At 42.0% G+C, this 13,073-nt stretch overlaps 1 protein-coding gene across 1 annotated transcript in view; it reads right to left on the reverse strand.

Annotated features, from left to right (window-relative positions):
- The window catches only part of LOC124803299 (lipase 1-like), a 221,342-nt gene that overhangs the window by 82,184 nt on the left and 126,085 nt on the right, over window positions 1–13,073 (reverse strand). The window contains exon 4 of the mRNA XM_047264482.1: window positions 5,650–5,884. Within this exon, the coding sequence (XP_047120438.1) occupies window positions 5,650–5,884 (235 nt within the window). The remainder of the gene's footprint in view (window positions 1–5,649; window positions 5,885–13,073) is intronic.

Consider the following 13,073-nt stretch of genomic DNA (forward strand, 5'->3'; position numbering starts at 1 on the left):
CATCAACTTCCTCTCGACGCTGCTTCCTGGCAGTTTCTGGTCCTTAACATGTCTTTCGGCCCCTATCAACACCAACGCTTGCCGTTTGGGGTTGCTAGTGCCCCTGCTCTCTTTCAGCGATTCTTGGAACAATTATTGCTCCCTGTCCCTGGGTGTATCAATTACTTGGACGACATTGTTGTCACTGGCTCCACCACTGACGAACATCTTCAAAATCTCCGCACACTTTTTCATGTCTTACAGACTGCTGGTCTTAAGTGTAATCTTCAGAAATCAAAATTTTTTCAGGCATCTATCATGTACTTAGGGTTTCAACTCTCTCGGGATGGTATTCGTCCACTTCAGCAAACTGTCGCTGTGATCGATGCCCTTCCTCGCCCTGCATCTGTTAAGGAACTATAGGCCTTCTTGGGGAAAATAGCCTACTATCACAGGCTTTTACTGTCTGCGGCTTCGGTGGCTCAGCCGTTGCATCACCTTTGTATAAAAACGTACCTTTTCACTGGTCCGCGTCATGCGATGCGGCTTTCCAGAGATTGAAGACTATGCTGAAACAGGCCCCGTGGCTGGCTACTTATCGACCTGGCCAACATCTTGTTCTTGCCACAGACGCCTCTCAATACGGGGTCGGTGCAGTCCTTGCGCACCGTTTTTCTGATGGTTCGGAACAACCCATTGCTTATGCCTCCAAAACGCTCACGGATACCCAACAAAAGTATTCTCAAATTGAAAAAGAAGCTTTGGCCATTATTTATGCTCTTCATAAGTTTGGTGTTTTTCTCTATGGCTCAAAATTTCATCTTGTTATGGATCACAAACCACTTGTTTCCTTGTTTCATCCATCAATGTCACTTCCCGACAAGGCTGCAAACTGCCTCCAGCGTTGGGCTCTTTACTTGTCTCGTTTCAATTATGAGATTGATTTCCGGCCGACGGCTCAACATGCGAATGCTGATGCACTGTCTCGCCTTCCCATGGGTCCTGATCTGGCATTCGATAGGGATGAACTTTTGTGTTTCCACCTGGATGTTGCCGAGCAGCGGGTTGTGGACGGGTTCCCCATCACTGGGGACAGGCTGGCGGCTGCTATGGGTTCTGACCCTACCCTCTCCTGGGTTTTACGCTGTATTCAGAAGGGTTGGCCAGATTGCCCATCCGCTAAGACTTCTGATCTGTTGTGGAACTACTACACTTTGGGCTACCGCCTCACGGCTAGGGATGGTGTTATCCTCCTTTCCACTGACAATGCTTCGCCGCATGTTGTGGTACCTGCGTCTTTGCGTGCTTTGGTCTTGCACCTCCTTCACCAAGGGCACTGGGTTGTCTCTCGCACAAAATCTCTGGCGTGCCGTCATGTGTACTGGCCTGTCATCGACTCTGAAATAGCACACATGGTCGCTGCCTGCGGCCCTTGCGCGTCACAGGCCGCTGCCCCGAAGTCATCTTTGTCACCGTGGCCTTCGCCTGAGAAGCCCTGGGAGCGCATTCATGCTGACTTTGCGGGACCCTTTTTAGGTACTTATTGGCTCCTCCTAATTGGCGCCTACTCTAACTTTCCTTTCATTGTCCGTTGCACGTCGCCTACCACCGCGGCAACCACCAGTGCTCTCGCCCGCATTTTTTTCTTTGGAAGGCCTCCCCTCTACTCTTGTTACTGATAATGGTCTTCAATTTGCCTCTTCCGAATTTGCGGATTTTTGTGCTCGTCACGAAGTTATGCATGTCACGGCTCCGCCACTCCATCCACAATCCAACGGTGAGGCTGAACAACTGGTCCGCACATTTAAGGCTCAGATGCGGAAACTTCTGACTTCTTCTGCTGCTGATGATGCGCTTCTCCAGTTTCTGGCATCTTACTGTTTCACCCCCATGGGGGACCACAGCCCGGCTGAGCTCTTACATGGCCGACAGCCCCGCACGCTACTTCATCTTCTGCGGCCTTCCACCTCAAGGCCGCGGGTACCTTCACTTGGCCGGTTCACCGCCGACGACCTCGTCTGGGTACGGGGATATGGCAGGCAGCCAAAATGGAGCCCAGGCCGCATCTTAAGACACCGTGGCAGATGCCTGTATGAAATCCAGACCAAAACGAGTGTTGCAGTGCGTCATTCGGACCAGCTTTGGACTCGTGTGCCAGCAACGCCTGTTCCGAATGCCGCTACACCACCTTCGGCTCTACCTGACGCTCAGGATCTTGGCATCTCTCAATACTCACAACGCAGCCCTCTCACCATCATCACGATGCCAGCACAAGAACGGACACCACCAGGAGATGTGCCCATGCAGGAACAGTATGACCATCCTCTGTCAGAGCAAATCTACTCGCCTCCTACTCCAACGGATGCCGACACATCACCCATGTCTCCTGTCATATCAACTGGACTTGTCGCAATGGGCAGATTGGTGCATGGGGCCCCAGCAGATTCGACCCCTACATCTCCTGTCATCTCGACCCGTTATCATCGGGGACACTTCCGTCCGTACGGGAAGCCGCCTCCTCGAGACTTTACGGCAAGTCAAACAACACCAATGGACGTTAGCCATCTCCAGGACACCTCCATCAAGACCAGTGCAACAATTTCAAAGGGGGGAAAAGTGTTGTGACTCGCCGATCATTCAAAGCACCGCCGCGCAATTACACGCGTCCTCTACGTGTGGCGCTGTCTGCCAGCCATGCAGCAGCTGTGCCACCTAAGCGGCCAGCCGAGCAGCGGCCGCTAGACTGGGACTCAGTGCTCATTCGAATGCTAACGTGTACACATGTCTTGCTCGTCAACTTACACTGTGACTTATATGTGTTGTGTCGTTCTGAAATATATGTGTTAAACTTGACGTTATAACAGTTTGCCAAGTAGAATTTTGTGATCCACACTATTCAAGAATTTTTGAAGGTCAAAAAATGTACCAATAGATTTTTTTTTTCTTTTTTAGTCTTTTTCCAATGGCAGAAAGTGCTTATCTTAAAACTATCTGCCTCTTATCAGCAATGATGGCAACTCTCATAGCTGCTCCCCGACTGTGCGGATATACAGCACCAGTTACTGTGAACTCAGCAAAGACCAGCCATGTGCAGGCAGTTCATGCATTTATATCATCTTCAATGTGTTCAGGGCCTTTTACCTGCCAATACCTGGTCATGTGAGAATTTTTGCCAGTGACTTGTTGCATAAACTGCCAATCCATAGTTTGTATACACATGAGGCAAAATTTAGAAGACATGGAATAGTCAATTTTCATAAAAAAAATTTGTCAGCAAGAAAATCCTCAAGTTACCAATATGACATTTGCTGAATGTCTCTGCCTACGAGTTTCAGAATTTTGTTGTTCCATCTCTTCATGTAGAGTAGTGTTACCTGCTGTCAAGTAAGAGGACTTGAGGAAAATTTAAAGTTTTTGTTCTTCACATCTAATGTAGGATATCACATCTCTTATTTCTGACTATTACACATAGTTCCATAGTGATGTATAGCAAAACAAAACCTACTGTATGAAATGACCATATATTTCAGCATCTACTATAATCACTGCCATGTAAAACTGCATGTAATCTCACCAAGCCATAGCACTGTAAAAAGGTATATTACTGTGGTGGTTAAGAAGTGCAGAAGCAAAATTGATCCTCTTCCTGGGAAGTGGCATTAGATGTTGGCCAATTGCACAACAGCCATATTTACATCATGCTGGTGAGGAAAGAGGTATGTCCAGGAATGTGGCTATTGACTACATGTACTATAGAGTGGAACAGATCATTTCCTACACCTCAGCAATGGCATGTAATAGAAAACAATCAATAAAGATTAGAGACTAATTTGTATTGTTCTGAAAGAGTTACATCAGTCTTCACCAAGCCCTAAGTAACAGTGTAATATTTACTGCAAACAGCATGAGAAGCAAAGAAGTTAAGTAGTGATTGTGAAGGTCACAATATTTCTGATCATACTGGGCAACATAATGCCAGAACAGATTAAACTAGTGTGTTAGCAGAATCACAGACAATATTTTCTAGAACTGAATAAGAATTTGGCAAAGAATAAAAAGATTTGTCTCAGATTCCAAGATGGGACAGATACCAAGAACAACAAAAATGAGATTTTCCAAATTTAATTTTAACACATTATTCATAAATTCACTCCCACTTCCAGTATTTCATCATCACTGTTACTTTGAGTCCTCCAAAAATTTGCAGTAAAGATTTGGTCCAAATCAGGGAGGGGTATTCAGTAAGTAATGCAACACATTTGTGGAATTTTTCTTGTGATATTGTGTAATATTCCCACTTCAGCCCCTATAGTTTCATGAAGTTCAGGTAGGTGGCATTGCTGTATGTAGTCTTCAGAATGGTGCCTTCAACAGAGGTGAGTTCCAGGCAGATAGCTGTCATTGAGTTTCTTTTGGAGGAAAACCAGAGCAACACAGATACTCATAAATGTCTTCAGAAACGCGACAGTCAACAAAAGCATAGTGAGCCACTGGGAGAGGTATCTGTCAACATGACCACAAGGTAATGCAAACCTGTCTGATCTCCTGTATGCTGGTGAGCCACACACACCTGTGACTCCTGCAATGTTTGAATGTGCTGATACTCTCATTCGAGGCAATCGTCAGATCAAAATTAAACACTTCTCTGCACAACTGGATGATGTTATCATTAGTACTGACACATTTGTCCACTAGATGGGGTACTCAAAGGTGCCCTCTGGATTCCTTGTTGTCTAACAGAAAACCATAAAGAGCAGTAAGGGACCACCTATGTGGAACTGCTTGCACATTATGAGGCTGATCATAACAATTTTTTGTCAAATATCATCACAAGCAATGTAACATAGGTTCATCACTTCAAACCAGAAACAAAATGGTAATCCATAGAGTGGTGCGACACTACCTTTCCTCTGAAGAAAACTTCAATGCCACACCCTCAGCTGATAAAATCATGACAATGGCCTCCCTCATGGTACAATAATCAACTATGACATGCATTGTGCTACCCTCAGGAAATTGAAGAATGACTTCAGTATGTTAGTCACCACAAAAATGCAAATGAACTTCTCCTTCTCCATGAATGATGCAAGGCCTCACACAAGCCTGCACTCTCAAGAGGAGCTCACAAAACACAATTGGACTGTCTTTCTCATCTGCTCTGTAGCCTGGATCTTACACCACCAAACTTCCATCTCTTTGGTCCAATGAAGGATGCATTCCACAGAAAACAGTACATGGATAATTGGGAGGTTACTGATGCAGCAAGGTTTGGCTCCAATGTCAAACATTGCAGGCACAAAGACCCTCCCAGTAAGAGATGTAAAGACACTGCATTGAAAAGAGATTATGTTAAAAAATAGGGTTTTGTAGCCAAGAGAGAGAGGAATAATATAGTGTAACAGAATCCTGAAAAAACCATCCTGCTTTCAGGATAAAAATGTGTTGCATTTTTTATTGAATGCCCCTTGTAATATGGAAATATGACTTAAATTGTAAAAAAGTTTTGGATAATTGACCACAGACTTTGGAATGCATTGTATTCCTGTGAATGAGTGTGCCATTTATTTGTCATTGATCTTCTCTAACAGTCATAGATGTAAAAAGTTCCTGCAGAACAAAGTACTCATTGGGTAATTAGGAGAAGGAATCAAAGTAAAAACCTCTACATACCACTAACCCTGGTGTCAAGATGTTGGAGAAAATCGAACGATGAGGTATGTATGCGGGCGCTAGCATTGCTGCCATTCGGATGGCACGGGAGTGACGACTTGTCGGTAGTGCCAACATTGCCAGCAGCGCAGTGCAGCCGGCAGAGTGGCAGACAACAGAGGTGCGCCGTGCAGCAGTAGTTGTGAACATCACATCCAACATGGCGGGTATATCTTGCTCGCCCATCTCCTGGAAGCTGCAGTAATACAAGTTCTCACATGTGACACATCACATACTGAGATTTTATAAATTAAAAACACCAATACTGTGGCTGGGAATGAATCTAGGGATTTGAGGTTGCTCAACAATACAAGGAGGAGGACTATTTTCTTGTCAGCTGTAGCAGATGAGTAGGAAGAAATTAGCCAGACAGCTACGACTGTACAAGTCATCATGCCGTCATTCTGCTTGAGCAGTATGCTGACCTAAAATGAGCCATTTCTGACAGCTAATCACACCAAGGAAGCCAGATTCCATCAACACTTGTGCTATGGATTGTGAAGAAAAATAGAAGAGTTGCAAGCTGCAGAAGAGGGAACAAGGGACTATGTGGATGGAATTAGTTGTGGGCCATCAGCTCATAAGCAAAAGCAGCATTCAGAGAAACTACACAGTAATGAAAATAAATATTCACTTATCAGCATGAGAAGATATCCCATTACAGACGGCCATTACTGTCACAAATTGTCAATTCTACAGCTACTTTCACCAGAGCTGAGGACTATACAGCAACTGACATTTGGTTTTGTTGAAGACAGTCATTTGACAGTGCATTTAATGTGTCAAGAAACTACACAGGAATGCAAGCGAACAGTTAAGAGAATCAGTCCTTTGGCTGATTGGATGTCATGTTACAGACATTTGCTAAATGTTATTGGCTAGAATCCTATGAACAGGTTTGTTTACCAATATATTTCTTTTATTTTTAAATTCAATTTACAATTTATTAGTAATGTCATTTAGCTTGATTTTGTGGATTTGTTTTGAGACAGATTTGGTTTTTGGTTTCCTCCAAGTGCTCTAACCCTTTTTTCTGAAAGTTATGAATAGTGGAAATATTTGAAGGAAAGTTTGAACAAGGAAAAGGACAAAGAAAATGCTATCATCAAAAATTTGTTAGCTTGTTTAGGACATCTAATTTATACCATTAAATATGTTGCAATCAACTACCTCTGGTTGTCCAATGTCCTGCCTTGTAATGAACCTGAAAATGATGCCAGGCTCGAAGCAAACTCAGTCAATTGTAAATAGAGCTCAGATTTGATGCTAACATTGTGATATTTGGGAAAGTGGCTAGAATACCGCAATTGTTGATGTTATTGTAGCCAGAGTGTTTATGTTTAGCATGAGTATGAATATTATTTCCAAGATCCTTGTGTTTAGATGTGGTGGTGTTACAAGGTGACAGAGTTTTGGTTCTTGATATGACAGCTTTTTATGCATTGTTGTATTTGATACATTTTAGACACTGACAACTAGTTCACCACTTAGCTTCTAGGTTGTGGAGTGTGAGTGAAAATGAATAGTGTAAATAATTTACAAGTTACAGACTTTCTCCACCTTTATGGTGAGGAGAAGCTTGCTGTAAAGAGACTAGGATGACTTTTACTAGTTTTCAATACCGTGCAAAATATTAATACCGGAAATCGTCAGTTTAAGAGAGTATTCAAAATGAATATTTATAAACACAGTGATTGGTTATGTGATTGAATTTAAAAATTTGTTATTCTCCTTCCCATGCCTGTTGTTTGGTGGGAACAATCCTGGATGAAAGTGGGAGTTATGGATAAATTATCTGAGTACCAAAGGGAAGAAGCATGAATCTTCAGTTTTCATATACAAAATTGTTTAAGACCAGCACATTTTGGAACTTTAAACATAGCCGAACAACAGGATAGTGAGTACAGAAGGAAAATTGCAAAATATTTTGATGAATTGTATTCATTTCTTGGGTTATGTTTAGTTGGGCTTGGGATAATTATGAAACCGTATCATTGTCAAACCCTGGTGTTTTCAGAGGACTGATTAATTTTAATGTAAATTGGATGCAGCACTGAAAAATCATTTGAATGAGGCAACTGTTTTCAAAGAAACATCCAAAACAATTCAAAATGAACTTCTCCTAATTATGTTGGAGATATGCCAAGAAGAAATTTCAAAGCAAATAAGAAAAACACACCTTTCAGCCATAACAGCAGATCAAATTAGTGATATATAAAATGTATTTCAGATGGGCATTGCATACCATTATGTATTAACAGGTAAAGCAATAGAAAGGTTCTGGAGTCCACTGTCATGTTCCAAACAAGACATGCAGATGTTAGCTGTGAGTTTGATAGAAAAATAAGACAAGCAAAAAGTAAATGAGACCCCCTAAAAATCAATTGCACAGACTTATTATGGGACACTCTTTATGGCTTGTTTCTCTGGTGGGGTATAAACTATGGAGAAAAAAAAAGTATCCTAGTGCAGAAGATGTGCACTGCTACACTCATCAAGCATCAAGTTAATATTATAATGAGCATGGTGGCATCAATCAATCACAATTTTTTTTTTTTTTTTGGGGGGGGGGGGGGGTTTACAGGGAATATGTGAATTCTTCTAAAACAGCCCACAGTGGACTGCAATCCTTAATGAAGTGGTGAGAAAGCATTTTCCTTGATCTTTCCTGCTCAATGGAACTTTCAATCTCAGTCCATAAACACAGTTCTTGATTGCGGGGAAGACTTTATTTCATGTATGAATTACATTTTGAAAAGTGACTCTATAATGAGTGAAATTACAATTCTCCAGGGTCTTGGTCATAAAAAAAGTTCATCCAAGCTGTAGCTTTAATTATTGGTTGGAATTCCTCAGTTAAGTTATGCCATTAGTCAAATTTCTCTTCAGTCAGCTATAGCATAGAGACACTAATGTGTGCTCTGCCCATAAGGCCATTTCAGCATTTGAAAAACATGCTATCAGGATCCAAGAAGAAATTGATGTCAACAATGCAATTAATCTACTGATTACTCAGTGAAGAAAAGGAAGTTGGACAAGACTGAGTGCAAAAGAGAAGCAAAGGAAGTGTATGATCTGATAATTTCTGAAGGTAAAGAAGGTTTTAGTTGCTCAGGTCATCGATTAGCATCATCAGTGTTTCTTCCAGAAAATTTCCCCTGTACTGTTCTAGATTTCCTAAAGATATCTTAGGGGAAGAGTGTTCAGTGTATACATTTTTGGCTAAGCTGAAAGTACATCATGAACTGTCTTCTATCTACTTAGTGCAGGAATTTAGATCATTGTCTGGTGCTGCTAGTCTATTGGAGTTTATAACAACCAATAACCTATGAAAAATATTTACTGAGTGCTCTAAACTGCTGAAGCTCACCCTTACAATTTCCATTATGTCAGCTGTAGCACATAGGTGCTTTTCAACTTTGAAAAGAATAAAATCATTCTCATGCAACTCTGTCAGCCTTGTCAATGTTTCCCACTGAAAGAAATCTTGTGCAGGAGATTGCAGACCTCAGTAGGGGTGACAAAGTTAGCATCAATAGAAGACAGGAGGCCAATTTTCAATACAAGTAAACTAAGAATAAGTGTAATTATAACACATAATTTGTCTATTTCCAGTCTTTTAAATGACAAATGTATGGTATTTTGGTTCTATGAGGAATGTAGGTCATTAGATAACACTAACAGTTTTTCAGTTTTTTAGATAGTCAATCATAGCGTGCTTTTTGCCACAGATATTTGTTTGTTATTGATATATCTAACTTTTTGCAGGACTGTAAACTGGATTTAAAAAATTGAATTCTGTGCCGTTCATACAAGGGGTGTTTGCATCATAATGAATGTCAGGAAGGTAAGTGCTGAGACAAAAAATTTTCGTCCTTGTGAGAGTCTCATATAAAAATGCACCACTGAAATTTTGGTATAACATCCACCTTCAGATACCACCAGCCACCACTGACAGTGAGATGGTCTGCTCCTCATGAATCTGTCCACAGCTCATAGTCTAGTGGCTTGCGTTGCTACCTCTGGATCACAAGGTCCCAGGTTCGATTCCCAGTCAGGTTGGGGTTTTTCTCTACCTGGGGACTGGGTGTTTGTGTTGTCCTCATCATTTCATCATCATCCTCATCAGTCACGACAGTAGCTAGATTGGACTGTGAAGAAAATTGGACTGTGAAAAAATTGGGACTTTGTATGGGCGTTGATGACTGCATCATTATCATGCTCATGAATCCTGCCATGCTCTATGATACTCTTGGGCAGCAATAGCAGCTGCTCTTTCTGCATTTTCTGTAGTTGTTAGCCAAAATCCAAGAGCATACACTATGTGATCAAAAGTATCCGGACACCTGGCTGAAAATGACAAAGTTCATGGCACCCTCCATCGGTAATGCTGGAATTCAGTATGGTGTTGGCCCACCCTTAGCCTTGATGACAGTTTCTACTCTCATAGGCATACTTTCAATTGGGTGCTGGAAGGTCTCTTGGGGAACTACAGCCCATTCTTCAGGGATTGCAGCACTGAGGACAGGTATCGATGTCGGCCAATGAGGTCTAGGATGAAGTTGGCATTCCAAAACACCCCAAAGGTTTTCTGTAGGAGTCAGTCCATTGCAGGGATGTTATTGTCATGTGCCCACTCTGCCACAGGCCGTGCATTATCACCAGGTGCTTGATGATGTTGAAAGATGCAATCACCATACGCGAATTGCTCTTCAACAATGGGAAGCAAGAAGGTGCTTAAAACATCACTGTAAGCCTGTGCTGTGATAGTTCCATGCAAAATAACAAGGGGTTCAAGCCCCCTCCATGAAAAACATGACCACACCATAACAGCACCACCTCTGAATTGTGCTTTTGGCACTACACATGCTGGCAGATGACATTCACTGGGCATTCGCCATACCCACACCCTGCCATCGGATCGCCACATTGAGTACCATGATTCGTCACTCTACGCAACATTTTTCCACTGTTCAATTGTCCAATGTCTACACTCCTTACACCAAGCGAGGTGTTGCTTGGCATTTACCAGCATAATGTGTGGCTTATGAGCCGCCACTTGACCATGGAATCCAAGTTTTCTCACTTCCCGCCAAACTGTCATAGTACTTGCAGTGGATCCTGATGCAGTTTGGAATTCCTGTGTGATGGTCTGGATAGATCTCTGCCTATTAAACATTATGACCCTCTTCAACTCTCGGCGGTCTCTGTCAGTCAACAAACGAGGTCGCCCTGAACGTTTTTGTGCTGTACGTGTCCCTTCACGTTTCCACTTCACTATCATATCAGAAACAGTGGACCTAGGGATGTTTAGGAGTGTGGAAATCTTGCATACAGATGTATGACAAGTGACACCCAATCACATGATCACATTTGAAGTTCTTGAGTACTGTGGAGCTCTCCATTCTGCTCTCTAACGATGTCTAATAAATACTGAGGTTGCTAATATGGACTATCTGGCAGTAGGTGGCAGCACAATACACCTAACATGAAGAACGTATGTTTTTGGGGCTTTCTGGATACTTTTGAACACATAGTGTAGCATGGGGCTGTTACTCTGCTTAGAAAGCTGGAGCAACTGGAGATCAGTGTTATGGCTGCATGTTGATCAGTTCTGGAAAGATTTCACTCTGTTTCAAAACTTGTTCAATCAGTCACCATTTCTCTAGGGTGTGATGGAAGAAAACTGCTCACTCATATTTTTGCTGGATTCTTTGCAAGACAGATATGTATGTATTTACTAAAATAGCAAATATGAGTAGACATGATTACACACATTAGTTATTGAGTCAAAGGTATGTAAAAATATTATAAAATTTTGTGGGAAAATTAATAGTGATGATTCTATTAAAATAATGCATTGTATACAGACAATGCTTCCCATTTCTTTTCAAAGATATGACTTCTGTGGGAAATCTGCATTGAGTTGACTTAGTGCATTAAATACTGGGATGACCTTACAATGTGAAACATACAGAAGACACATTTTGATGATTCCTCACAGGAAAATGAAAGTAATTCAAGATGATATACATTAATTACATCTCACAAAGTAAATGCTAATCAGAGCCTTGCTGAAGTGATCCTATGCCCCTGGCAGGACTGCCGATGCTGCCCGCCCATAAAATTATTTGTTTGTAATTTTTTACAGCCCCCTCCCCCCCCTTGAACCATGGACCTTGCCGTTGGTGGGGAGGCTTGCGTGCCTCAGCGATACAGATAGCCATACCGTAGGTGCAACCACAATGGAGGGGTATCTGCTGAGAGGCCAGACAAACGTGTGGTTCCTGAAGAGGGGCAGCAGCCTTTTCAGTAGTTGCAAGGGCAACAGTCTGGATGATTGACTGATCTGGTCTTGTACCAATAACCAAAACGGCCTTGCTGTGCTGGTACTGCGAACGGCTGAAAGCAAGGGGAAACTACAGCCGTAATTTTTCCCGAGGGCATGCAGCTTTACTGTATGATTAAATGATGATGGCGTCCTCTTGGGTAAAATATTCCAGAGGTAAAATAGTCCCCCATTCAGATCTCCGGGCGGGGACTACTCAAGAGGATGTCATTATCAGGAGAAAGAAAACTGGCGTTCTACGGATCGGAGCGTGGAATGTCAGATCCCTTTATCGGGCAGGTAGGTTAGAAAATTTAAAAAGGGAAATGGATAGGTTGAAGTTAGATATAGTGGGAATTAGTGAAGTTCGGTGGCAGGAGGAACAAGACTTCTGGTCAGGTGACTACAGGTTTATAAACACAAAATCAAATAGGGGTAATGCAGGAGTAGGTTTAATAATGAATAGGAAAATAGGAATGCGGGTAAGCTACTACAAACAGCATAGTGAACGCATTATTGTGGCCAAGATAGATACGAAGCCCACACCTACTACAGTAGTACAAGTTTATATGCCAACTAGCTCTGCAGATGACGAAGAAATTGAAGAAATGTATCATGAAATAAAAGAAATTATTCAGATTGTGAAGGGAGACGATAATTTAATAGTCATGGGTGACTGGAATTCGAGTGTAGGAAAAGGGAGAGAAGAAAACATAGTAGGTGAATATGGATTGGGGCTAAGAAATGAAAGAGGAAGCCGCCTGGTAGAATTTTGCACAGAGCACAACATAATCATAGCTAACACTTGGTTTAAGAATCATGAAAGAAGGTTGTATACATGGAAGAACCCTGGAGATACTAAAAGGTATCAGATATATTATATAATGGTAAGACAGAGATTTAGGAACCAAGTTTTAAATTGTAAGACATTTCCAGGGGCAGATGTGGACTCTGACCACAATCTATTGGTTATGACCTGTAGATTAAAACTGAAGAAACTGCAAAAAGGTGGGAATTTAAGGAGATGGGACCTGGATAAACTGAAAGAACCAGAGGT

The sequence above is a fragment of the Schistocerca piceifrons genome, chromosome 6 (genome assembly GCF_021461385.2).
Source record: "Schistocerca piceifrons isolate TAMUIC-IGC-003096 chromosome 6, iqSchPice1.1, whole genome shotgun sequence".
Lineage (NCBI taxonomy): Eukaryota > Metazoa > Arthropoda > Insecta > Orthoptera > Acrididae > Schistocerca > Schistocerca piceifrons.